At 48.6% G+C, this 27,789-nt stretch overlaps 1 protein-coding gene across 1 annotated transcript in view; it reads right to left on the bottom strand.

Moving 5' to 3' along the window:
* CLSTN2 (calsyntenin 2) overlaps window positions 1–27,403 on the bottom strand; it is a 622,407-nt gene extending 595,004 nt beyond the window's left edge. The window contains exon 1 of the mRNA XM_082625773.1: window positions 26,722–27,403. Within this exon, the coding sequence (XP_082481899.1) occupies window positions 26,722–26,833 (112 nt within the window). The 5' untranslated portion in view covers window positions 26,834–27,403. The remainder of the gene's footprint in view (window positions 1–26,721) is intronic.
* Window positions 27,404–27,789: the final 386 nt, after the last annotated feature.

The raw sequence follows: 27,789 nt of genomic DNA, 5'->3' as shown, positions 1-27,789 counted from the left end.
ACAGCAGCTTTATTGGGAAGCAGCCCAGATGTCCATCAGCTGAATGGATAAACTAATGTTGGTTCACCCATACAATGGAATACTATTCAGCAATAAAAAGGGATGAACTATTAATACATGCTACAACAGATGAATCTCAAACTAATTATGCTGAGTAAAAACAGCCAGACAAAAAGAAGAGTAGATTTTGTATAATTCCATTTATATAAAGTAGAAAATGCCAACTAAATGTAGAATGATAGGAAGCAGAACAGCGGTTGTCAGTGGGATGGGAGTGAGGTGGGGAGGGGTAGCAGGGGAGAAGTATGAGGGGCACAAGGAAAATTCTGAAGGCGATAGATTTGTTCATTACCTTGGTTGTGAGGATGGCTTCATGGGTGCACATGTATGTCAAACTTATCAAATTGTACACTTGAAATATGTGCAGTTTACTGCGTATTAATTATACCTGTTTTAAAAAATGATGATAGAGGCTAGAGAACTAAAGGGATATAAATAGGAAGATAAACCAATGGACCCCTCTTGGAAAGCAGTTTGGCAAAATGTATCAGGGACCTTAAAATGTCCTTACCCTTGGATACTTCTTCTAGAACTGTAGCCTAAGGACATAAAAAGAAATACAAAATTTTCACTGCAGAATTATTTAAAATGAAAAAAGGAAATAGAAGCCACTAATATATCTGACAAAATGACTGCTCAGATAAAGTATGGTACACTCACATATTGAAATATTATGTAGCCATTAAAGGCAATGTTTATGAGGAGTTTTTAATAACCTGGAAAAATACTTACGTGATAATGATAAGTGAAAAAAGTAAGATAGAAATTATATACATGGTATGAATTAAATTATGTAAAAATATGCATAGAAAAATCTAGAACTACCTTGAGGATTACCTCTGAGTGATGGGAAATATAGCAATTTTTAATCTTTTAGTGCAAATTTTTAAATGTTACTATTATTTTTTATGCTTTTTATTAATTTTCTATAAAAAGAATGTAGTTTTTTAATTATAAAATAAAATAATATTCAAGGAAACCCTCTAGTCTTTCCTGTTCCTTGAAAAAGCAAGCCCTGCTATAAGGATAAGAAACAGATTGCATTTCTCTAATCTTTGCATCTGTGAAAATGTAGATGTGTCTTTCCTGCAAATTGCCACTCTGTAACTTAAACCCATGTTCCTTCCTCTACTTTTAGAAAACCTAGAGAACCAACCAAAGAACACCATATGCTATCACCTACTTTTATTCTCTATTTTGTTAAAGCTCCACTTCTATCCACATTTTGAGTGTAAGCCCTTTGAAGGCAGAGGTGGGATTTTCTCCTTCGTTTATATCTCCCCTGTCCCTCCCAGCCCACTGTGCCGTAACATGGAGGAAAGAGCTGAGAGGGCAGTGAGTCACACACACACACACACACACACACACACACCATGATGACCATAAATGAGTAATAATGTCACATCATGTTCTTATGCAGGCAGGGGATTTGGGGAAGAGAAATAATGGCCCCTCCATGTTTAATCTTGTGATGTTGTATCTTCGTAGCAGTCAGGGTCTAACCAGGAGAACAATGACTACTCAAATACTTTAAAGAGAGGAAATTTAATGCAAAGAATCAATTACCCAAGTGACGGGGAACAAGGAAGCTAAGCAGCAAATGGCAAGACAGGAAGCCATCACTAAGTGCTGAAGGGATAGAAGAGGCAGGGTCTCCAAAGCCCAGAAGGTGGAGCCGCAGGGCAGAACCTGGAATCTTGGCAGGGCAACAGCAGGGCAGGAGATGTATGGCAGCAGTGATTTCCCGGGACAAGAAGCAGAGGGAGAAACACTCTGACTTCTCCTTCCCCCACTCTCCAGTCTCCACCAGGGCCTCCTATGGGTTGTACCGAGGCAGAGGCAATTGGCAAGGCAGCTGCGGACCACAGTGCCCTCCCTTACAAAGCCCAGGAACAGGAGGGTAGGGACAGATCTGACAGCAAACAGGCAAAGGAATGACACAGTCATTGCCCACATTTCATCACATTTCATTGTATCTATGGCACCATCCATTAAAAGACCCATCTTGGGGCTTCCCTGGTGGCGCAGTGGTTGAGAGTCCACCTGCTGATGCAGGGGACGTCGGTTCATGCCCCAGTCTGGGAAGATCCCACATGCTGCGGAGCAGCTGGGCCCATGAGCCATGGCCGCTGGGCCTGCGCATCCGGAGCCTGTGCTCCGCAACGGGAGAGGCCACAGCAGTGAGAGGCCCGCGTACCGCAAAAAAAAAAAAAAAAAAAAAAAAGACCCATGTTGATTTCAGAGATGTTAACATTTGAGAGAACAATCGTCATCCTAGAATTGATGAAACATGGTATACCTGCGCAGACATGGCGGGATGGCACAATGCTTCGAGGAGTATCTATTTTCCCAGACGTATTGGGTTTTCTTTGCGTGACACCGTTGTCTAATCCTGACTCTACAGGGGCACATTCTGATCCCTTAGAAGGAGCACGGGGTTGCCAGGTGTGTTTCTCTGCAGGTTCCTAGTGGATCTCCCTTCCCGGATGCTCCTTCCCCCAGCCCACCAGGTAGATCATAACTCCAAGTATATCAAGGCTTCCAGTTCATCATGTCGACCTGGGCAGAATTCAGATGTATTATTTTATCCACGGATACCCCACCACATTCTACAATGGATTTCAGTCTTCTGTACTGAAATGCATACCGTGCCAAAGGAGAAAAGTAACGACTTAGGCAGAAGAAGAGGAAATATGAACAGCAGAAAGATAAAGCTAAGAAAGAATGAGCACACATCACTCACACCCAAACCTCCTGAACATGTGCTGGAAGTGGGGCACACAGCCCACATGGCCAACAAGCCCTCCCAAGGATGGGTCAGCAACATTCTCAGTCCTCACTGACAGCCCCAACCCCCAGGCTCCTAGGAGACATCACTATGGAACAAGGGTTCAGGTGGCCATTACCCTGTCCAGGGGCAACGATGCGTCCAGACTACAAATCAGGCAGGAGCAGGTATCTGCTCTGACCAGCCTTCCGAGTGACAGTTGTCCCCAGACGCTCCCTGTGAAGGAGTGCAAGCAGCCTGGGGGCCCTGGCTAAGCCTTATTTCTGAGCAGCCCTGGCTGCATCTGCAGTGTGGATCAACGATCAAACACGAGGTCCCCCACTGGCAGGTGGGAGAAACAGTGGCTTTCTCACAGGCGGTGACTCAGCAGGAAAAAAGAATCAGCAAAACAAGGGAAAGTGCTTGCCTTTGAAGAGTTTGACACATGGGCTCCCATGGTGATCCTGAGACTGTGAGTTCCTGAGAATGTTTCCTGTGCTAGCCCAGCCCCCCTAGCTCAGGGTGGTGAGGCTCAACATTAGAAAGGGGGTCCCCGTTCTCCGCAGGCCTTCAGATGGCAGCCCATGGAAAACAGGCTGGTCTCGGCTTGTGCCCAACATGGCACGCACTCTCTGCTGACTTCGGCTCTTTCCCTGACATCGTTTGCCCTCTCCAGAACCCTCAGAGTCCCATACTCCAAAGCATTTCGTTGAATCAACAAGTCAGCCATGCCTTTGTCCACTCACCCAGTCAAAAGTTTGTGAGTTACCAGGTACTGGGGAACAGGGATTGAATTAAGAGATGAGCCTTGCCCCTTTACAGACCTCACTATCTGGTAGGCAAATCCAGCTTTTCATATTAAAAAAAAAAAAAGAAAAGTAAGGCTCTATTTGAGGTATGCACAGGTTAGAATCAGGACACAACTGTGGGAGGAAAATACAAAGTGTCACAGAAAAGTCACCCATGAGGAGAAAATCTCTCTCCATCTTGGAGATCTGGTATGGAGGTTGTGCCTAGGGAGGAGGTGAGGGCATCCTAGGTCCTTCAGGGGGAGGGAGTGGTCCTGCCTGGAGGGGTAAACACCTAAGTGGTGCTCTAAGTACCAGACCCAGGCTGGAGATGAGGCTGGAGAGCTGGGCGGCCCCAAGGCACGGAGGGCTTCCTGCTCAGAGCGGTCATCAACCCCCCCATCACCTCCACCAGCCCTGACTCTCCAGCCTACTTCAACGCCCGTGTTGCCCTCCTGCCCAGAATCATCTTTGAATATTTTAATCTGTCAGCTTGTTGGCTTCCCCATCAAAATGTAGATCTTCTTGTTTCTCTCCAATCAACAATATTCACCCAAGACTTTTCTGCTCCAAACAGCCTGCTCAACCAGGAAGAGGGGCTGAAGGTGCAGGGTCGGGGATGAAGCAGACCCAGCCTTGGTGAAATGAAGTTGAGGAAAAGCAATATTCCAGCCTGAGTAGTTCATCAGGCAAAAGGACACTTACCAGCAAAAATAAATTATGGGATTTTTTTTTTAATTAAGATCTTGAGCTTTTCAGGAAATCTTATTACTGGTGACTGACAATCAGCATTGTGCTCAGGTTTTTGTCATGTAAATCCCACATCTGTCCTGCAGCTGTAACCTGTCAGAGCCATTCAGGATATTCTTTAGAGGGTTCCTTTTCTGTTTGCTTCATGATTATTGCTTTTAACCTGAAAACGGGGGGGGGGGGAGAGCTTGTTCCGAATGGGACATCCCTTTAGTAGACCTTCTGTGTTTCAATTTCAAAACCAATACTTCAACAATAAACGAGAATAAAATTTCCTTTGGAGACTAGGCTCTGAACAACTATGCCTTCCCTGCTCTCAATCCACCGGATCCCAGCTGATGGGGCTCACAAGACAGAGAATCGCCAGGCTGGACCCATGGAGGTGACGGCAGCCTCTCGACCTGGCCCCGGTGCTATTTTCTGAGGGACTTCCAAGCACACAGGAGGAGAATGTAAGAGGAGAAGACACACTCTTGCCCTCAGTGAGTACAGAATGGAGTCGGGGAAAAGGATGAATGCACAATAAATAGAGAACAAAATATGGAAAGGTGTCACCAAATAGGAGGCTGTCTACCAGAGCGATAGTAAGAGCACAGACTCAGAAGTCACAGATCCGGCTTCAAGTCCCAACATCATCACTTATGGACTTACCAAGAGCTCTCGGAGACTTCTTCAACTATAAAGTGGGGAAGTTATCAGACCTACCGCACAGAACCCCTGTGAGGATGAGCTGACCTGAGCTGAGGGGTGTAAAGTCTCTAGAACAGGGGTAACTATGCTCAGGGTCTGACCATCTCCTCATCACTCCCTTCCCTCCAGCCTTTGGGTCGCACCTCCTACGGGGACCCATCTTCCCTCCAGAGGTCCCACTGTGCATGCTGCCCCCTCATAGCATGTGCTCCCTGCCTGCTACCCAGGAAATGAGTGTCCTCCATCCCTTCTCTCGTGGGGCATGAGAGAGTAGAGACCACTCTGGCTAAGGCCAAGATCAAGGACATAGTCAAGGAGAAAATGCAAGCCATCATCCAGTGAGAGAAAGCCCTGAGGCGAGCAGGACCTGCTTCCAGATGACTTAGGAGAGGATGCAGCTGGGTCCACAAGAGACGGTGCAGCTTCTACTCTGTGTCCTGGTAAGAAGCACGACTATCCTTCATGCAGGGAGGAAGCTGAACTGTATGCAGCCTCTGGTCAGTAACCCCTTGAGTCATCCAGGCCCAGGCACCAGACACGGGAGTGAAGAAACCTCCAGATGACCCCAACCAATTCCTGATCATTCAAGACCGCAGGCATCATGGAGCAGAGACAAGCTATCCTCCCCACCCCACCCCCATCTAAATTCCCAAGCCACAGGATCTATGAGCATAAATTGGGATTAACATACACACACTACTATATATAAAATAGATAACCAACAAGGACCTACTGTACAGCACAGGGAACTCTACTCAATATTCTGTAATAATCTATATGAGAAAAGAATCTGAAAAAGAATGGAGATATATATATATATATAAGATATATATAAGACATATATATATGTAACTGAGATATATATATATATATATGTATATATAAAACTGATTCACTTTGCTGTATACCATTGTACAATATTGTAAATCATCTATACTCCAATAAAAAATTTTTTTTAAAAATGTTGCTGCTTTACATGGATTAGTTGGGGAGTAGTTTTCTAGGTAGCTGTAGATAACCAGAATACCAGCCTCTGCTATGGCCAGTGGTTTACATCCTTGGCCTTACTTTATCTTTCCAACAGCATCTTGAGGTAGGATTTCATATACCCATCATAGAGCTGAGAAATCTAACTCTCAGAGAAGTTATGCAACTTTTCCAAGATCCCATGTCTTCTAAGTTGCATAAGCAGGACCCATACACTGAATCAGGATTCACACACCATTCACACACACCATGCATCCGTCAGCCACCCAGAATTAAGAGAACTTTTAAAATAAATCAGGTGTTGGCCTCAGTACCTGAAATCACCTATTTACATATATTTTATGTGCTGAGAATAGTCACCTCTGAAATAAAGTCATTTGGCTGTCAAAAACATAAAAAATACCAAATCGCATCCACTTGAGCTGGGCCATGTGACTGAAGCTAAGCGGACGGACTAATTCCCGTCAACCCACTCAGCCGACAGTGGCTCAGGGCATTAAGTCTCTCAGAGAAAGGGCAGAATTTGTATCCATCAGATTTTTTTCACTGCCTTACCTGAAATGACAGAATGACCACAGTCATTCAGACTCATGGGCAAACCAGGGTGGGTTCTGCCGGCTATTCACGTCAGTAAAGGAAGCATTGCAGACAGAGGTAACCGCTTGGCAAATTCACTTATAGGCTTTCTGAGAAAAGGCTGAAAATAGACACTCGAGAAATCTGGCTGCGATCAGAGGCACCAGATGTTGCCCCAGATGTGTGGATGATGTGTGCTGCAGGCATCAGCCTAATTCACCTCATTTCTCCTGGGGGGGCTGGGCACCCACCTTAGCCCAGATCTTGGGGAAGGAGCTGGGGCAACCTTACCCTCAAGGGGTCTTCAGAATCCTGGGCTCCAAGGAACAGCCGCCCATCCCCCCCAGGCCCAGGGACTCTGGGCTACAGAGCTCGCTGCAGGGAGGCCTCCTCACCGTGGGTGGGAGTGAAGGCCAGGCTAAGTGCCACACAGGATCGCCCCAATTCAGTGAACGGGGACACCAGTCAGGGGTAGCAGTCTTCCAAACGCCCCACGAGACCTCACAGCCGCCAAGTGAGTCTGACTAAATGTGCAAAGGAATCCCAGCACTGAGATCCTGAAATACCAGATTTACTATAGACAGCAAAGTCCAGAGAGCACCCAAGTGCTCTCTATAAAATACCTTCTCTTGTTTGCCCCTTCTATCTGTTTGGGTTCCCTCAGGAGCAGGCTCCTCCTGAGACAAGGATTTGAGTGCAGGTGGTTTATCTGGAGGTGATCTCAGGAAAGACCAGTGGGGGAGGGGAGACTCAGGAACAAAAGGGTGGAAACTGGGCAAGTGGAGCCCAGACCTCGTGGGAATCCCTTGAGGATCATGTGAAAGGCTGTGATGTTCTCCCACCTCAGTGACAAGGGAGCAGGGGTATTGATCCACCAACTCCTGTCAGTCACTGGTGGAGGACCATTCCTGGGGGTGTTAATTCCCTGGGACTTCTGACCTGGCCCACACACAGGCAGAGAGGGGTCTCACGGCCAGAGAGAGCACGCAGGCAAAGGGCAGCTAGTGCTGGAAGTTGGGCCTGAATCTATGAAAATGGCAGGAGCAGAGGGAAAGTGGGCAAAGCACCCTCGATAGCCACCCAAATCCCCTCCTCACACACACCCTTGAGGCTGCTGACTAGTCTCTATCCAACCTGCACCTTATTAAGTCTGCTGACGATGTACACTGGAGAAGGGGTCAAGACCTGCTATAAGGCCAGCCGGAAGTTCACAGCCCCACTGGGGTAGAGGCCCCTAATTCTAAGCCACTGGTAGCAGGCTTCACCGAACTCGACAGCTGGTCTATTCCTCCAGCCCAGCTGGATGAGGTGGGCGGGGAAAAGACCGGGCCTGCCCCACCCTAGACTGACTGTGGGTAGAAGACCTGGTTTTGTGACCACTCTCTGATGTAGGGAGGTCTGCTCCTGAGCCTCGTGGAAAAGCAAACAAACAACAACGACAAAAACCACAAAGAGAAAATAGGCATGAGGGATCTTATCGGGGTCATAGAGATGTTTTAAAACTGATTGATGATGGTTGAGCCATTTGGTAGATTTATTTTAAAAATCGTTGAAATGTACACTCGAAATAGGTGACTTATATAAAATTTGCCTCCATTGGTTACAAAAATAAATTTATTTTTAAAAAATTTAAAAAAATAAAAACCCACATTACTCCAGAAAACCATTGCGTCCTAGGACTGCCTGAGTGTAGCCCCGACCTTATTCGCTGCCTACGAGTGGCATATCGGGTTCTTGATATAATCCATTTAGGGCATTTGTTTCCTTGGAGAGTAAGCTAATGCTGAAATGAGAAACAAATGTAGAGAAGGTCTGAATCATCCTGAAACACCCACGAGATACTAGAACACCATGCCCTAGACATTGGTTTTACTCCCCAGATTTTGTTAGAAGTACTTTGTCTGGCTGGCAGAGAGCTATTTCATACAACCTCCGGCTTTTCCTGCCATGATTTTACTTTTCCCAAGTTCAACCTTTTCAGGTGACTCAGGATGTAAATTCCCCCACGAAGTTAAAAAAGATTCCACTTTCTAAAGAATCCCTGAGGAACCAATGTGGGGAGAAAAAAAACAAAGCAGTCTTGGAGAAGGAAGCGTGTTAGTAAGTTAAGTTGGAAGAGTGGCTGTGAGAACTCTCCCTTCCCAGCTGGGTCTGGGAGGGAGCTTGCAGGGAAAACACTTTTAAATGCACAGCCCATCGTCCATTATAATTGAAAATATGGTGATGCATAAGAGATGATGTTGATTTTAGAATCAGAATGTCAACCAGGTTTTCTCATTTCAGAAATACACATATCCCTTAGTGCCCTGAAGTTACCGTTGGGCTGAAATTTTTATAAACTCAACTCCAAGTCAAATATTACAGAACTACCAAATGTCACTGAACTCCTTATTAAGGGGATATACCATTTCCAATTAAGTCAAAATATTAAAATGCACTTTCATCTCAGAGTTACTGAAACTCTTTGGCAATTCAGCCTCTCTCTTAGGAGCACCTTTAAGCTTATGTGAAGGAAGGGGGGAAAAATAAACAGACACCTAGGGATTAATAACAAAATAAAAACCCTCATCCCTCTAAATTATCAATGAGAACACTAAGGAAGAATTTTCCATCCAAGAAAATAATGTTTTATCTCTGAAATATCAGTATGGACCATAATAAATACTCCAGCCAGTTTGTTAGCATTTAATCCATCTGGATATAAACATGAAAAGCTGTTATTTTTGCCCCCTACAGCGCTGTCAAGCTCCTTCCTCACACTGGATGGCAACTGCCTTAAAGAGACGCCAGCCCAATTCTACAGCTTTTCATTCAATTACTAAGACTCAACCCAACTCATTTTTAAACTCCAGTCTCCTATCTGATCCACAAAGCTTCTGATCCCCCCAAAAAGGCAAGGTGTTCCAAAGTCTCCTGATGGAGGGGCCGAGTGTGGTCTGCTCTCTCCTCCACCCCTCCACCCTACTCTTCTGCTTGGGAAAGGGGAAGACATGTCTCTATACTTAAAGCAGAGTATGTTCTCCCAAATACGTGGTATTCAGTGCTACAGATGAAAGAGGAAGCCCATGACTAAGCTTTTTCATTGATGGGAAAGTTACTTTACATTAATTATCCCGGAAGGATATGCACTCGAGAAATGGCCCCCAGAATCATCAGCCTCAGAGGTCCAAGGTCCTGAGCCATCTAGATTCCCAGGCCCCAACCTGTCTCACCCCCAACATGTCACCTACTCCCAGCCTGGCTCCATCTTAGGCAAAGTAGCAGTCCTCCCTTCCTCTGATCTATCCCCTTAAATGATGCTCCAGTACATGGTTGATGGGCTCAGTGCAGTCTTCCAACATGCCCCCTGGGAAGGCTTTATTCTTCAGAAGGTCTTCTGGTGAAACGGGACAACCTCTTTCAGGTGTCCACCAGCTAGTGGCATTTCCCCCTTTGCCCCACAAATTCCCCAGAAAGACTACAGCTCCAGAAGTTGTCTACCCTTTAAGGCAATTTCACCTGCAAGTACATATGGGATCCAGCTTTGGTACATCTTAGAAGCAGGAACTTAGGAGTGTGTGTGTGTGTGTGTGTGTGTGTGTGTGTGTGTGTGTGTGTGTGTTGGGGTATATCCTCCAAGCACCTCTCGGCCTGGACATCCCCCAGCACACCATCTAGAACTCCATGGTTCTCTTCCTTGTACAAGGGGCACTGGAATGATTCAGCTAAATATTCTTCGTGTAGCTTTAAGAAACCCCAAGTTTCTCAGGAATACAACCATCCTATGAATTAAGGCCAGAGGGTACTTTGTCTCGTTCAGAATTTCACCGGAAGTACGTCACCATTTCTTAACATCACATCATCCCCATATCAGCCATGATATTTGACTTGCCAACACCACGCAGCTGGAGCCATCTGCATTTGTAGCTGTGGCATTCACAGCAAACGTCTAATTCACGACTCCTCTAGTATAGGTGGGCACAAGCATTACACACTATTTTATAATACATTATTTTCCTTTTAGTTTCTTTATATTTCAGTTAAGGCATTCTACTGATTGGTTAAATTATGTATGCAAGCAAGCAGTAATATCAGTACATTTCATTTCAGGATAATAATGGGAGGACTACAAAATATTTGTTGTAAAAAGGGGCCATTGGTTCTGAAGCAATGCAAACCAGTGGTCTGCCTTCATAATCCTTTCTGCTTATTTCCCCGTTATGCACCCTGAGCCTTTAGTCAGACCCAGTTGGGTCCAAGCTCTAGCCTTAATATCTAGAGGGAGAAGCTGTTCCCACTTGAGCCAGAGTTACGGGAAGGCGGCAGCTCAGTCCTGCCCAGGCCCCTGCCCCAGCAGCATAATCTACACAAAAACTCCTGCCCCAAGGAGAAGGGGGGCTTCAGGGTCAGAGTCAGGGCTGTTAGCCACCTGCCCCGTACACCCCTGCACAGCCACATCCCCAGGGAGCACCTCCAGAGCTTCCCCTACCAACACCAGCCTCAAAAGTCCTGGATTTGGGTTGGATGGGGATGGTGTTTCCCTGTGCACAGTGTCAAAGCTTGAATGCTTAGAACTGAGCCAGCATATCCTTAGATCTGGAAGTAAATGTTTGGACTCTGAAGGATTCCCACTTGCTCTTTTTTTTTTTCTAGCTCCATGGGTAGCACTCCATGGGCCTCATCACGTGGGGCCATCTCACTCTAACTGATGGCAAAGCTTTTCCAACTAGAAACCTCATCCTGGCCTCTCCATACACATGCATCTGATGTCACCAACTGCAAATCGCTTTTAGTGGCCTGTTTGGAAAAGGAGGCATGCTTTATGCATGTAGGACTTCAACAGTCTGAGGCTTAAGAGGATGCTGACAGGAGCCAGAAGTAACCACTGAGAGACATGGAGAGTGCGCTGGGCAGAGCGTAAGACCCGCAGCAGCCGATGGTTACAACTTAATTCTCATCGGCGCAGTGACAGAAGATGTTCTCCCAGATAGGTGGTATTCAGTGTTCCAGATTAAAGAGGGAGCTCCTGACTAAAGCTTTTTCATTGATGGGAAAGTTACTTTACATTAATTATCCCAGAAGCATATACACTCTGGAAATGGCCCCCAGAATCATCAGCCTCACAGGTCCAAGGCCCTGAGCCATCTAGCTTCCCAGTCCCCAATGTGTCTCACCTCCAACATGTCACCTGCCCCCAGCCTGGCTCTATCTCCTCATCCTTGAATGCACCCGCTCAGCCCGCGATGCTAACCTTCCTAACCAAATCCTCCTTCTCCACCAGCCCTACTCGGGTGGGCTTGCACTGGAAAGATGGGCACTGGGGACCCAGGGGGTTGAAGGAGAAAGATCAATCAAGAGGAACTCCACCCCAGCCCTCCATCCCCACAAGGCAACGAGCTGAGTTCTAGGGAACTCCAGACATCACTCCCGCACCTACCCTCTGCTAGACCATACATGCCTGGGGGCACAGGATGAGGACGTCACAGACACTGACCTCAGGGATAAGACAGTTTAGCGAGGAACAGGCAGGTGGGCAGGTAGGCAAGCTGGTAAGTGCCACCGTGGAGGTCCGTATGGGAGCTGTGTAATCGAGGTAGGGGGTAAGAATACTCCCAGGGGATGCCCAGGGATGGATCCCAGAAGAGGCACTAGGTTGCCAGACAAGGCAAAAGCAGATGGGGCAAGGGAGGGGTGTGCATCAGTGCAGAGACACAGGAAGACCCATGAGGCAGGGAGTTGGGCTCTTTCTGCGGGTCAGGCTGAAGCGTGAGGAAAACATACGGAGAGAAGATTCGCTCATTCACTCCTCAGGCACTGTGCAGGTGCTGGGCTCTGCTCACAAGAGCTCACCTTCTAGCCCAGGAACAGGTGGGCACCCACTAAGGGCCTTTGGGGATAAGCCAAGGAAAGTGGACTTTATCCTGAAAGTGATGAAGTGACATGCAGGGATTCTGAGCAGGGGGTGACGGACTGGGTGTGTGTGTTTGAAAGAACTGCCAAGGGCTGCGTAGAAGTGGATTAAAGAGGAACCAGTCCATGAGCTGCAGGGATAGAGAAGTACAGTCAGGCAAGGAGAATCCAAGTTACCAAGTGCTCTCTGAGCAGTGAGGCCCCTGCCTCCTCATCCCTCCCCCACTCTCGCCCCTCCCCCCACATCCCTATCCTGAGCTGGCTGCAGTAGAAAGACAAGAATCAGGGCTATAGATAGTGCCTGCCACAAGAAGCAAGGACCAGAGACAAGAACAGCTCAGGACACTGAAGAACACACTGAGAACGCCAGACAGAGAAGGATCGGTGCTCTACAGACTGCTGAGTCAAGCGCGCTGGCCACTGCTCAGGAGAAACCCTGCCCTGCCTTTAAGCAGATGCAATCAAGCTAGAGAACCAGGTGAGTCCCTGTGGCTAATGAAGGGGAGACACTGGGCTGGATGCCCGTATCCAGGCAGTGCTTCTGTGGTTGGGTCTGAGCACACCCCCAGTCTGCACACCTGAGGCTCTTGCATCACAATGGATGGGCAACCCCCTCCCTTGTCTCTTGGGGTGCCTTCTTAGGTGCTCAGGAGGGTTGGCTGGGGATTGGCAGGGCTCAAGTTCCCTGGAAATCAAGGCTGCCTTGGTTCTGGGGAGAGAGGATGTCCAAGTGCACGTCTTCACCCACGGCCAGGGAAGCCACCCACACCAAGTACCAGGCTATCTCCATGCCAGGACCCATGAGTGAAAAGACATCAAGACCCACCAGAGCTGGCAGTCAGCATGGGCAGGAGCCCAGCTTTTTAAGACCTGTAGCTGCCACTGCCAGCTTTAGATGACAGAAGGTATCACATAGACTCATCCCGGGAGGGCTTCCACAATTTGAGCACAGGAGTTAAATCACCCTAATACAGTTTGAGCACCATGACAGAGACCTATCTGCCTCACACGTCCCCCACACCCTCCAGAGAGCCTGCCACGCTACCCCAAACGCCACCAGTGTGCGAACGCGTAACCCTAGGGGTTGAGCAGTGTCCCCTCTTTCTAAATGCGCACATCGCCAAGTGAGATCCTGCATCATGACCCATTGCCTTAGCTTACAGGAAAGTCAGAGCGTTTCCTCTCTGATAAGATGATGTAAGGAGAGCATTAGGTCACCACGTCTAGTAGACTTGAGACAAGGGCAGTGGCAGCTCCAAATTTTCTCTACCAAAGCCCATTTGGTTGGAAGTATGAACCACGTGACTTGTTTTGAAGCTGGGGCTGCATAGCGAGCCCTCTGTCTTTAGTTAAAGATTAGGTGGTTCTGATCCACAGAAGTAGCAAAGTTTTCTAAAGATGCTTCTATTCACATTTCCCGTTGGATGGAGAAAACAAATTGTAAGATTAGGAGGATGGTGATTCTCATGATTATTGGTAGTAATTTAAGAAGTGGATGGGCTTCGCTGGTGGCGCAGTGGTTGAGAGTCCTCCTGCCGATGCAGGGGATACAGGTTCGTGACCCGGTCTGGGAAAAAAAGAAGTTCTTTATTTGTGACCTCTAGTTAAAAGAAGAATAAATCACTAAAAAGACTTAAATATAATTTTAAAATTAATATGCAAGATACAACCATCTTGATATTTCTCATAATGGTGCCATAAAGCCAAAATAATTGGTTTGCTTTAGGGAAAAGAAAAAATAACCAACAAAAAGAAAGTGAAATCTAGGTCTTGAAAGTGAAATTCTTTTTAACTCTTATTCTAAATTATCTTAGCCTCCTTCCCTGCTCCAAATGACCACGCGCCCTCCTACAAACCAACAAAAACACACAAGAAAAGAAGAAATGAAGAGGGAGGGAGGAAGGAAGAAAGGAAGGAAAGAAGGAAACTCTTAAAATACCATAAATTACAAATTCAATATTTTCTCTCATTCCGTAGCATTTCTGTGAGTTTCCTGAGTGATGGCCTGTTTTAGTTCTTGACTCTAAATCCAGATTCTTAATCCCTTCCGTACGAGGTCTGGAGGAGAGAATTTTGAGCACTTTGCAGCAGACAAGTGTGCCAAGAAGTGCCGGCAGAGCAGAATGAGCTGAGATTCTAGGAGTGGGTGGGGTTAAACTGTCCTTGCATGAGGACCAGAGTACATGATTTTCCAACTCCAGAAGCAGGGAGAAGAATCCCCGACACTCCAACGTTGTTCTCCTACATTCTATTTCATGTCTAACCACTAGTGATGCACTAACTAGCTCCAGGGCAGACCGTTATCTGAAACACACAGCATTTCAATGGGTTTGTGGAATAAAGTGAAAATCTGCCCCTAGGAAAGCACTTGTGGGTTTGAGAGCTTGAAGGAACAGAAAGAGTTGGAAAAATAAATATTCAGAACCTCAAACCACCAAACACAGTCAATCAAGCTAAGGAAATGCTTACAGTCTCCTCCCCTGATTCTTCATAGGCTTTTTTTTTTTTTTTAGTTTTTCATTTCCACTAATTTTTTTTTAATTTTTTTATTAGTTTCTGCTTTATAACAAAGTGAATCAGTCATACATATACATCTGTTCCCACATCCCTTCCCTCTTCATAGGCTTTTATAATGCAAGCCCTGCTTCCTCTCCCCTCTGTGCAATCTCCAGCAGGCAACGACAGTAAGTCCTGCAAGTAGGCAGAGCCCCCATAGGAGGGGAGTGGTCCTGGTGACAAGCTGCTACAGAAGACCCAGGCCCTCACTCAGGAAAGTTTCTTTGAGGAGCAGGCTTTCAGCTAGATGGAGAGGGACTCCTCCTCTCTCAGGCCCTCACTCTCCATCCCAGCAGGTAAAGAGACAGCGGTCTTGGCCCCCAACTCAGGCGGGCCTGAGTAGAGACCCCCAGCTGAAGAGGTTAAGCCCATTCCCATCTCCCTGTCCCTCCTTCTTTCTTCTCCCAATAGCCTCCCAAGGTCTTGTTCACCACAGCCCATCCTCAGCACCCAGATGATCAAGTCAAGAGTAGGGATGTTAAAAGAGGAACAGCAGCTGGCCCAAGGGAAGATGACCCTTGGATGCCCCAGTGGGGCACTAAGTTCCCAACACCCACACCCACTTGGGGCTGCCCTGTCCACAGTCAGACCCACCGTTGCTGGGGTGTATTTTGTGAAAGAAGGCAGAGGGTTTCCTTTCAGCATTTGGCCTGAGCCCCCAGCACAAGCATCTCTGGCTTCAGGTACCAAGTGATGGGCTAATTGTTTCCTGACAGCACGAGAGAGCCTGAATACCACCCATGTTCTCAAGCTCCAGAAGTCCAGCAAAAACTGTACTGCTGAAGAGGAAATCATAAATCTTCAAACCAGGATTTCAGTGTTTTTGAAGGGTTTCATTTCTCCTCCCTTCCAACTTTGATATATGTACTTACTTAACAAGGGTCTGGTGAAGGTTCATCGAATTAATATACGTAAAGTGCTTGGAGTTTGAAGAGAATATGCAATATAAATGCAAGTGTCACTAAAAAGGTTAATCTAATTTACATCTAACACTTTCAGTTCATGGTGTTAATGAACTATATCCTTCCAGAGAGTGATTAATTTATTGAAATGTGATTATTTTTCCTAGTGCTATATATGGGTCAGCTTCTCCTCTTATTGTTTCTAACTTTACAGAAGAATTCGGCATTTTATAAACTAAAATAATAAATCAAATACCCTGTAATGGTTATATTTCATTAATTACAAGGAGACATGCATTAGATTAACATTTATCTGTTTTAATTAATTTGCTGCGATGCAGTTATCCATGCAAATTGGAAAATGACACATCAACTTGACACCATATTAACAGTTTTGACTGGTTCTTCCCTGAAAATTTATGGGCCCGCAACTGCTGTACCCCTTGCATAACCATGGTGAACACCCACCGTGTACCATACGCAGAATGTACATTAAAGAATTAGGAAGGGCCTTACTGCTAAATTCAGACTTCTCCTGAAAATATCATTAATTAAATTGGTAAGACAGTATAAAGACGGAAAGACGTAGGGTTTTGTTTGGAGGGTTAGAGTCCTGAAGTCTCAAAGCCAGTTTCTTAAATCTGATCACCTTCTTTTCTTAAGCACTTTATCCTTCCAAAGGGTATTCAGAACCACTTGCACGTGGATACTCAGAACTTTCTTGAATAGAGGAGGGAGGTGCCATCCTGTCCTTTCTGCACAGGGAAAAGCAGATCCCAGAGGGCTGAGTGATGCGCCCTGAGCCTCACACGGATCAGTGGATCCAAGCCACGTGACTTGGAGTCGCTGCCTTCTCCACAGGCGATTTCCTCGTCAGGCTTCTTTGAAGACTGCAGATTTGTTTAACTATATAATACAACAGACATCACAGAAATGCAAAGTGGCAGAAATCACAAAAATGATGTGCTGTGTGTTTTGTTTTGTTTTTTCTATCCGCAAAACGTAAGTCAAATTTCAGCCAATTAAGCATTTTTAGAAGCTATGAGTGGCATTTACAGCCTTTCTCAGGGAGAATTCCAGCGGCATCTGCTGGACTTGACTCCCTTACACATCTTGGTGTGGTTAGAGTTCACTCAACTCACCTGCAGAGCTGAGTGTTTTCAACCTTTACAAAGTGAAGGCTGTCATTGGTTTGGAAGGGGAATCAGTTAACTAAAGGGGAGAGGCCTGATGACTAGTTCCTACCGGTGACCAAAGGCAGGGAGTAGCCCTGACCGGGGGAAGTGTGCATGGGCAGAGTCCTGAGGGACTTGCAGCCAGTGTGGGTGGCATCACCCCGGCATATCGTCACTCCCTCAACACTCAGCATTCACTCTGGACCTCAGACTGTGCTGGGCACCAGTCACACAGAGGTGACCAGGATGCTTCCCCCTCGAGGGGGTCACAGTCTGCCTGGGGAGGCAGGGAGGCGATAGGTACTGTGATGGGGGAAACCAGAGGTGGTGAAATAAAGAGGGTCAAGGCCCCCACCCAGGAGCAGCCCTGCAACCCATGCCAAGAAATGAAGCAGTCCCTGGGGAACTGTCAGCAATAGGGGCTGGCAGGGGCACTTCTCAACCTTGGCTGGGCATCACAAACATCTGAGAGCTTTAAACTAAATCCCAAGTCCTAGCCTAGATCAATGACACCAGCATCTCTGCAGGGGTGTTCCAGGCATCTCTGTTATTTTGAAACTCTCAAGTGGTTCCACTGTGCATCCAGGTTTGAGAGTCACTAACCCAACGGATAAGGGGGTAGTCTCTGAAACTAGACTTTGTCCATTCAATTCCCAGCTTTGCTGTAGTAGTAGTAGTTGGGTGAACTAGGTAAGTAGCTTAACCTTCCTGGCCTCAGTTTCCTCACCTGTAAAATGGGGATAATAAAAGCACACATCTGATTGAGTGGCTGGAGGACTGAATGAGTATTAATACCTCTAAAGCACTCAGAACAGAGCCCAGCACACAGTAAGCTCTTGAGAGAAGATAGTATTTACTATCTGGAAACTGCTGGAAAGTTCACTGAGAGAAGAGGAGGCCAGATGAGAAGTGAGGGGAGAAACCATCAACAGACTTTTATATGAGGCTGGAGAGTTTGGATCTATCTTGAGAGGACTGTGGTTTGTCATCAGGGGTGAGGCTCTCTGTGTATCCTAGCTTCAGAGGAGGCTTGGGTTGCAAGAGCGTAGGCAGAAGATCTCTGTAGACACTCGGTCCAGGCCTTTGCTCTATGAATGCCTGAGCTCCTTGAAGGGGTGATGGTAGGGATAGGAGAGGTAGAAGGTGGGAGAAGGGCTGGTTTCCTCTAAGATGGGAACTGGTGGCCTGTTCCATCTCCTATCCCCAAGCACCCCCCGGGGCACTGGCAATGAAATGTAATAGGAGAATTGGACTTCAGGTGTTGGAACCAGGCGGCAGCAAAGATTCTGCTGCCCATGGAAGTAGAGAGTCAGCCGGGGCCATCAAGAGGCCAGGCTGTGGGCTTCCCTGGTGGCACAGTGGTTGGGAGTCCACCTGCCGATGCTGGGGACACGGGTTCGTGCCCCGGTCTGGGAAGATCCCACATGCCGCGGAGCGGCTGGGCCCATGAGCCATGGCCGCTGAGCCTGCGCATACGGAGCCTGTGCTCCGCAACGGGAGAGGCCACAATGGTGAGAGGCCCACGTACCGCAAAAAAAAAAAAAAAGAGGCCAGGCTGTTCAGACAATGAGCATCACACGGGTAACCTGTGAGGGATGGAAACTTGAGGCAATTCCAAGAGTGTTACGTTATTCTCAAAACCCTGGGACCTTAACAGACTGCAGCATGGATGGTGAAGGATGGAATTCATGATGATTGGGATGGCATTTCTTATAGGCCTGGTGGGACTGGAGTTGATGTGACCCATCCTGGCAACAGGGTGATGGATGGGATGAGGAGGGGGTGCTTTCATTCCCAAGAGATGCTAAATAAGGCAGTAGCAATGGGCATGGAGGGGAGTGGGAAGGTTCTAGGTCTTTATGGGTAGAATCAACTGGACCTGATGAAGGATGGGGTGTGATGGAAGAGGAGAGATGAGGATGCTGGAGGACTCCAGGGCTCTGGCTTGGGTGAGTGTGCAGATGTTGTACCTCTCATCCAAACAGAGGCCACAGAGTAAGCAGCAGCTTTGTGGAGGGAAGATGAGAGGCTGGGTTGGCACACACATGGGGCTGGTGGTACCCCAGGGCATCCTAGAGGGGACAGACATGGAGCAAGCCTCTGAGCAGGGCTTAAGGTGAGCTAGGAGAAGAGTTGGCCAGGGCCATCTCTGGAGGACTGATGTAAGCAGAGGACACTGAGCTGGGGACAAGCAAAGTCCTGAGAAGGTACTGGAAACAAGTGCCTGAGGATTAGAAAACCACTAAGAAGTGGGAGAAGTGGCCTTCGGGTGACATCATCCAAGATATCACCTGGCTTCCTGGTGCTGGGTTGCAACCAACTGCAATTAGTCTGACCCCTTGGTCTGATTCCTGGCTCTGCGGCTACATGCCCTGTGGTGTTCATTTACCAATCTGTAAAATGGGTATTTGTGAAAAAGACAATTGACATATATAAAATCCTGCCACAACAGCAGAAGAAAAGGCAGCCTTATGAGCAGTCACGTTACCTTCTATTTCATCTATGCCATCTCTCTCCCCTCTTGCCACACTCTCCTTTCAGCATCCCCTCCTCATTCTCCCCAGAGTCCAGGCTTCAAGTACATCTAATATACTTGAAAGTGTCTGTGGTAGCTTTTCTTAACCCTGCCTGCTTTAAAAAAAAGGAGTCAGAGGAGGGCCATGTTTAACCCAAATGAACAACTGCTGGGAGGTCTTCCTGATTCAGGAGACCCCTCCAGTGGACCATGCAATGCAGACAGCTGCCTTCTCTACTTGAGGCCAAGCATGACGGGAGGGGAGGAAGGCTTCCAGCTGCCCAGGCGAGAAGAGAAAGATGATGTTCGCTCCTGACGGGGAAGTCAATCAGAGAGTGAGGCTTCCAGAGAAACTGATTCTTTCAGCAATTTTGAAGACCCAAATGTTCTTGAACTGCCTCGGAATGTTCCAGGGCAGCAGAGCCTCTCTGGCCTCACTCAGAGCCTTCCTCGGGCTGAAAATACATCACTCTGCTAGGTAAGCCTGTGTGATATGGGAAATCCATGTCTGCCACACCATTCTGGGTTCAAATCTCAGTTCTACTGTCTCTAAGCTGTGGGACCTTGGGCAAGTTACTTCCCTTCTCTGGGCCTCAGTTTCCTCCTCTGTAAAGATGGGATAGTAATTCTACCTGCATCATTGGTAGATCAAACCAACTGGGGTTAAGATGAAACCAACTGACATATATAAAGTGCTTAAAATAGTGTCTGGCACACGGTATGCATTCAATAAACATTCACTCTTTTATTAGCTTTATAAATCTGTATGCAGAAATATATTTGTCCAGGGCTGGGCTCCCTCCTTACTCCTGCCTGCATACCAACATGGGCATTCTTACCTTGCATCTACCTGTCCTGCCCATCTCCTATCTGCTGACCAAATGCCTACTCACCCATCCAGCCCTCTTTCATTTTCTCTGTTAATCTTTGATGGCTTCTCCTATCCTTGTCAATTTCTTCCTTTCCTACAAAACTTTTTCCAGGTGTTTCATGCACAGTCGTCTACCCTTTTCCCAGAAGCTACCAAGTTCTCCAATAGTTTGTGTCATGTGTGATGTTTGCCCTAGACAGAGCTCTTTGATATCTGATATTTGTTTTAGCTTTTCAATCCGCTCATAGAGAATAACAGGAGACTGAGACATAGCTCTTGGCTGAAAAAGCTAAAAATGGGGCCCAATGCATGTTTGGGTTGGCCTCACTCTCACCCCAAGCATCCTCCTCCAACCACTGCCGCCTCCTGTCTTCTGCCTATTGCTCCCCCAAAGCTGAGAGCATGATTGGTATGGATGAATGTTTGTGTCCTCCCAAAATTCACATGTTGAAACTCTACCCTCAGTGTAATAGTATTAGGAGACAGGGCCTTTTGGAGACCCTCTCCTTACAACCCAAATCCCAGCATATTAGGATTAGTAGAGATCATGAGGGTGGGGCCCTCATGAATGGGATTAGTGTCCTTGTAAGAGTCGTGAGAGAGCCTGCTTCCTCTCTCTGCACTCCACACAGAAGGACACGGTAAGAAGTCAGCAGTCTGTAACCCAGAAGAGAACTCTCACCAGAACATAATCATTCTTGGACTTCCTTCCTTCAGAAATGTAGAAATCAATTTCTGTTGTTTCTAAGCCACCTGATCTATGTTATTTTTGCTACAGAAGCCCCAGCTGATTAAGATGGCGAACTTCTGTTCAGTGCCAGTGTCTTCAGCTCAGCATGCTTCCCCCAGCTCAGTCCTCTCATGGTTCATCTGCAAACCCACCATTCCAATTTCCACAGGGTCCAATTAGTGGTGGGCTAGATAATAAATAATAAAATAATAATCTGTCTCAAGCTGTCATTTGGCTATCACAGTGTCAATTACCCCCTTCCACATAAACATGCATCATCACAGAGGTTGCCAGTGTCTTAAACAAACAAACAAAAAAGATTGCTTCTCTGTGTTCTGGGACAGCAAGGCTGGAAGGAAAGTGTTTGCTGGTCAGGGGACTTCTCTTTACAACCCAAATCACACCAGTAAAGCTCTTCCTCCAGAGACCAGAATCCCACACCTTCGGCAGTGGCACATAGAGATGTTTATTTATTTAGATAACACACATTGCTGAGTCCTTCCTCAGAGCTGGCCCTGCATTAAGTGCCAGGGCTTTTGAGATGAATGAGACAAGACATGGGTCCCAGCCTCAAAGGCATTCATAGACTAGTGAAAGAGGCAGGTGTTTTCACAATTCAAGCCAAATGTCTATGTGTGCATGTATTTATATATGACTAAGTCCATACATATGCACATGTGGAGAGAGACAGAGACAGAGAGAACAGAGTTTGAATGGAGGGAAGATATGAACAAAGCTACTGAACTGCCAAGAGGTCAGTCAGAAAGGGAGAAGGTCACCAAATCTCAGACGCTAGAACCCAGTGTTTAAACGATCAGTAATTACAGTAATTACAGTCACTGTGTATTTAATGCTGTTTACATGCCATGAACTGTGCTAAGTGATTTCTAAACACTTTCCTGACAACCACTTGGCAAGGTAGATCTTTGTATCCCCATTTTATAGATAAGGAAACTGAGGTTCAAAGGGATTCACTGATTTGTCCAAGATTATCTTACTGGGAAGCAGTAGGGCCAGGATTGGAACCCAGGTTTCTCTCGCTATGAAGCCCAAATTTTCCTTCCTACAGGACAGGAGAAAACATCCAAAATCTCTGTGTCATTAAACGATAGTACTGCAACTGCAAACAGGTGGATTCACCAAGCCACTCACTACGGACTGCTCGGCTCACATCCAGAGGCCAGGCAGTGGTGTGGACTTGGAGGTCAGGACAGGGAGGGAGAATCAGGACAAGATTCCAGACCTCAGAGCTCACAGGGCAGTGCTGGAGCCAGACAAGGAGCACAGGTACACCAGAGGGAGAGCCACATCCTGGGGAAGGCTCCTAGGGGAAACCATGCCCAGGCCTGGCTGTGTCTTGAGTCACAGAAGGCATTAGGCTGAGGAAGGTAACCGTCTAGCTTGAAGACATGGTCCAAAGGGTCCAGGGCAGGAATGAGCACATCTGGTCCAGGAACCACAGGTGCTATGGGATGAGTGCAGGTCAGAGTGCACCCTCTGATGCAGTGCTGAGGACATTTTGTCATTTGTGCTTCAGTTGTTGGGGAAATAACTGCCACCCCCCCAGGAGACACATGCTACTTTCCAAGGGATGATATAGGACAATTCAACATAAAAATTCCACACCACCTTCGCCCCCACGGGAGGTTCTGCATGTGCACTTTGGAAGACGCAAGGATGGTTTCTGAATCTGTAAGAGGGAGGATGAGGCTGCTGCTTGAAGCTAGAGCACAGGTTTCCATGGATGAGAACAAGGCCCACTCCATTTATCTCCCGACAGGCCCCTTGAAACTGCAGCCCTGGACTCTCCTCCTGTGTATGCAGGGCCACAGGGGCCCTTGGGGATCTCAGAGGTACAGTCAGCTTCCCTGTGGTCACTAGATCTGCCTTTAAATCCAAAGGGGAGAATATACAATGAACAGTCAAGGGGCACTGGCCATGGTGAGCCTTCGCATTCTCACCCCAGTGTCACATCCTCCCCCGGTTGTACTGGCAAGTCACTTGCCCTCTTTCAGGCTTAGTTTCTTCCTCTGTGAAATGGGCTACCAAAACCAGCCCCGCATTTGTAAAAATGAGAGACAGCCCAGTTAAACAGATTGGCGCAGTGCCTGTAACACACTAAGGAGATGTTCCACAGGCAGTTACTACAATTACACAACTACGGCTACAATTCCACTCTGTCTCCTCCCCTCCCTATTACCAAATGCTGTGCTTGCAAGCCCTCTTCCTATCTCTATCTCCCTTGTCTGCGTCCCCATCGCACGGTATTATACTTGGCACAAACTCAGCCTGCTGTCATTCTCTTAAAGTTTTCACATAAAAATCTTGTCTCCAGCCAGATCAAAGCTCTCAAAGCAAGGTAGTAGTGAGATGGGAATGGGGGTGGGGGGGTGGGGCTGATCTTCTTATATTTGCTAAGAATCCTCCAGAGCACTGAGTCAGGCTCCGGGCACACAGGTGGGCACTACATCAGTTATTGCTGATGGTCTCTACTCAAGCATTGTCCTGAACAACCAATAAATACCTGGATGTTGAGGACTGAAAAGCATTTGTGTACCAGATCCCTGAGACCTGAGACCACTGATGCATCACCAAATTTGGCACAAATCTTAAGAGGTTTTTTTGTATTGTCTTTTTTTCCCTGGATAAGACATGCCTTTCTCTGCTCCAGAGGCTCCTTGGGTCCACAATGCCTTCCCAAGCTTTGCTCATGAAACATGTGCATAGGATCTGGTCTTTTCAAGGCATCCAGGAAGTGTTCGTCTCTTTTGAATAATCAAGATACAGGAGAGAAAAGGAAGGGGTTAAAATAGCTGCCTGGCCACTGTAATACTTCTGACGTCAGGAGTATGTTTGTACTCAAAGTGCAGAGATTCTGCGAAAGCCCCAAACAGTTCTCAGGGATTAGCTGCTCGATTCCCTACAGGAAAAAGCAAGAAACACAAAGGCAGAACAAGCTGTGTGCCACAAACACGACATCGTACACGAGCCCAAGCCGGGAGGACATACTTCCAGACAGTTGTCCAGAGGGTGCATTCAGGTCTGCCAGGCAGCTTGACGCCCCACTCCCATTTTTCCTCTGTGAATGAATTCAGAACTGTATGGGAAAATAATGCTATCTTTTTATTCAATCTTCTTCATAGGTCTTCCTGACTTTTCTCCTTTTTAGTGATGGGGATAATAATGACATGAACCTTAGAAAAGGCAAAGTCAGTGGTGGGACACATCATATATGAAGCATACCTTCAGTATCTCAAATGTTCTTCAGAAATTATATAAAATTTGGAGACATAAAATGCACGTGCATTGTAATAAGGAGAGTCAGCCCTGTAAATCCCAGCTAAAGTGTCATAGCAAATGTCTCTGTTTTGATCAAATATTACACATTTGTCTTTTAAAAAGAAATGAAAAGAAAAGAAAAATGTAGCTAACAGCGCCCTTTGCAGCCCCCCAGTGGTTAGAAAGAGAAAGAGGGAAGAACGCGGGGGAGACAGCAATTCTAGCTCCGCAGGACCAATCAACTTTTTACTCCGGAAAGACAAATGGCTTATTTTCAACATGAAATGAATATGTTCTAAGTGGAGAAGATGCAAGGTGTTGGTTAAAATGCACATAATTATTCACATACGCGTGAATCACTGAGAGCCTGGATTTTTTTTTTCTTCTCAATCTTTCTCTTTTATCTCTACCAAGTTTTCCATTTTGACCTGGGAACTAGGCGATGCATAAGCACACCAGGTCTTCTTCCCAAACAAGTTTTTTTTCCCTTCCTTCACTTGCCCCCTGTATGTAAACATCGGCTTAAACATACGCCATTTGCTCCGCTACAAAGTGACGAAAAGAATCAAAAACATGTAATCTGCCTATTTAACAAAGTGTCTATATTGGGGAAGGAGAGCAAAAGATTTGGCCGTTCGTTGCTTTTTCTTCTTGCTTTCACCAAAACAAGCGTCTCCCTGAATGATCAACGACTCCTTTACCCATTCCTTTACCTTTCCTTTACCACATGTTTGAGACATTTTCATAATCAGTTTTCCTTTGTCTCCCCCCCGCAAAAAAACTACCTCTCAAGGATGGGGGTGGGGTAGGAATTGATGAAAAGGAACAGGATGCCTGCTTATAAAATAATGTTACAAAAAACGATGCCACCAAACGAAAAGGTTACAGCATAAACAGAAACTCTCCTATTCTTCTCAACCGTCTCACTCTCAAGTTGCGGGAGAGGCATTCCCGAGGTCCTGAAGAGGCGAACTGGCTGCCTCGCGCTCTCCCCACCCTCCAAGGGTAATTCAACGTAGAATACATTCCCTCCTGAGCCACAGGTAAGCTACAGTTGAAAGCCAGTTTGCAAATCAGGTTGCCGCTAATAGGCTGCCTCTTTATCTACAAGAGCAAACTCCTCCGTCCTCTGAGGATTGTCAAGGACCACGTTCCTTCCCGTACTGGTTGCCGGGCAAATCTGGCCACAGCCTTTAAACCAAGCGCACGCCCTCCTATCCTAGTCAAAACGCAGAGAATCAACAAGTTACCACCAAGCCGGGCACTCCAGCCCAGAACGGCCACCGCCTCTCCTGCACCCATCGCCACCCAAGCCCGCTCTGCTCCTCCCTTGCCTCTCCCACCACCGTCCAGCAAGCACGTGACCTTCCGTTTCAGTTCGCCCTCCAGACGCCCCCACCCCGGCGCTCCTCCCCGCGCTCCCAGGCAGCAAATTCCGCGGCTCGCCAGCCTACAGTCTCCCGACCGCGCCAGGCGTTCACCAGGATCTTGCTTCCTCCGGGGCGGGAGAAGCGGAGAGGTCAAGAACTCCAAGCCAATAGGGTTACGGGGAGGGAGGTCACCGGATTCTGCGCCTCTGTGCTCCGGTGCCCAAGCACAGTCGGAGAGGCCATGGGGAGGGTCACATCCCGCACTTCTTCCGGACTCCGCGGCCCACCCGGGGGGCGCGCGTTCCCAGGGGAGCCAGAGCCGCCCTGGGGGATCCTGAAGCCAGCCAGGGAGGCCCTCCCCGGAGCCCACAAGTTTCCACCCCATCCCCGAGCTGGGAGACGAGCTTTGCTCCCTCCTTTGAAGGCGCCGCCACTGATTCCTCCCTCTGGGCTGGAGCAGACAACTGCCTGTCCGCGCCGTGCCAGCGCCCTGCTCCCGCCGCTCCCGGGCCGGAGCCCGCCGCTCGGCCACTACACCCCCACTCCGGCGCAGAAAGCCCCCAAAGTTGTCCGGACTCCCCAGACCTGGCCTTCTCCTGGGTCCCTAGAACCTGCCCAGGGGTTGGGCCGGCGTCCGCAGGTGAAATCTCTCTGGTCCAGGGCGCAGGGCGCTCACTTTGGTCATCTCGGGCGCACGGAGGCCGGGGAAGCTGCGGCAAGGGAGGGTGTGCAAATCCAGCGGGGTCCCCGCCGCTTCCCCCCTCAAGCCCGCCCTGCTTCCCTCCTCAGAGACGAAGAAACTTCCCCAGCACCCACCTTTAGAGGCGAGGAGGCGGCGCCGCCGGCTGCCCCCGCCGCCGCCGCCGCTGCCGCTCCCCACGCCCAGCACCAGCAGGAGCGGCACCCAGCACAGCCTCCCAGTCACCATCCTAGCCGCCGCCGCCGCCGCCTACGAGCTGCCGCTGCCGCCGCCGCTGCCGCCGCCGCCGCCGCCGCCTACTGCCCTCGCCGGCTCTCGCCTTCCGGTGTCCGCCGGGCCTCGGGCCGCCTTGCCCTGCCGCTGTGTGCGCTTCGGGCGCCGCCGCGCTCGGCCTCCGGTGCCCGCCGCCGCGCCGCTAGCTCGCCCGCAGCAGCCGCGCTCACTGGCGCGGACCCCGAGCAGCTCCGGCGCTCACCCCGGGACGGCCCGTGACGTCACGGAGGGAGGGAGGTGGCTCCTGCATATTCATGAGACGCGGACACCGGCCGCGGCTCCTAGGCTCGCGGCTCCGCGCCCTCTCCCCCCAACTTTCCTCCGCCGTCCTCGAGCTCCGGGGCGCTCCTCCTCCAGGTAGGACTCGGCTCCCAGAGGACCGGGTGGGCGGCTGCGGGGAGCCCTCCGGCCTCGCGCGCTCGCTCCGGCTCTCAAATAACTGCCTCAGGGGAGGGCTGGCTCCCTCAGAAGTGGTCCCCGGGAGCCTGAGCGTCGCCTGCGGGGGCTCAGGGCACCGTGCCCCGCCACGCCCTTGGAGCTGACATCCGTGCGGAGAGGCGGGCGAGCGGGCGTTGCTGCAGGTCCTCCTGCCCTTGGCCGGGTCTCCGGACGTTCTGTGCCGCCTGGTCTGGGGAGGGCGCCAGGCACACGCTAGAGCTGGAAAGCGCGAGTGCTGCTCTGAGTTGCCAAGCCCGGTACATCACCGCGGACCCGGAGGGCAATGGCCGGACTCCGCACCATCTTGGAGAGGCGGGAACAGCCACGGCTCTCGGAGGCTAATGGACCGGATCACAAAAGGCAAACGTGGGCCGCTGGGCCCCCCGAGGCTGCAGTGGGGCAGACACTTCCCTGCAGTATGGTACCCAGGCAACAAGTTACCCCCTTTCTGTTTCACTCCACGTATCTTAAGA

This window comes from Mesoplodon mirus (assembly GCF_964341445.2).
Source record: "Mesoplodon mirus genome assembly, chromosome: 6".
NCBI lineage: Eukaryota > Metazoa > Chordata > Mammalia > Artiodactyla > Ziphiidae > Mesoplodon > Mesoplodon mirus.
The sequence above is the reverse complement of the archived record's forward strand: the minus strand, read 5'-3'. Positions and strand labels throughout refer to the sequence as shown.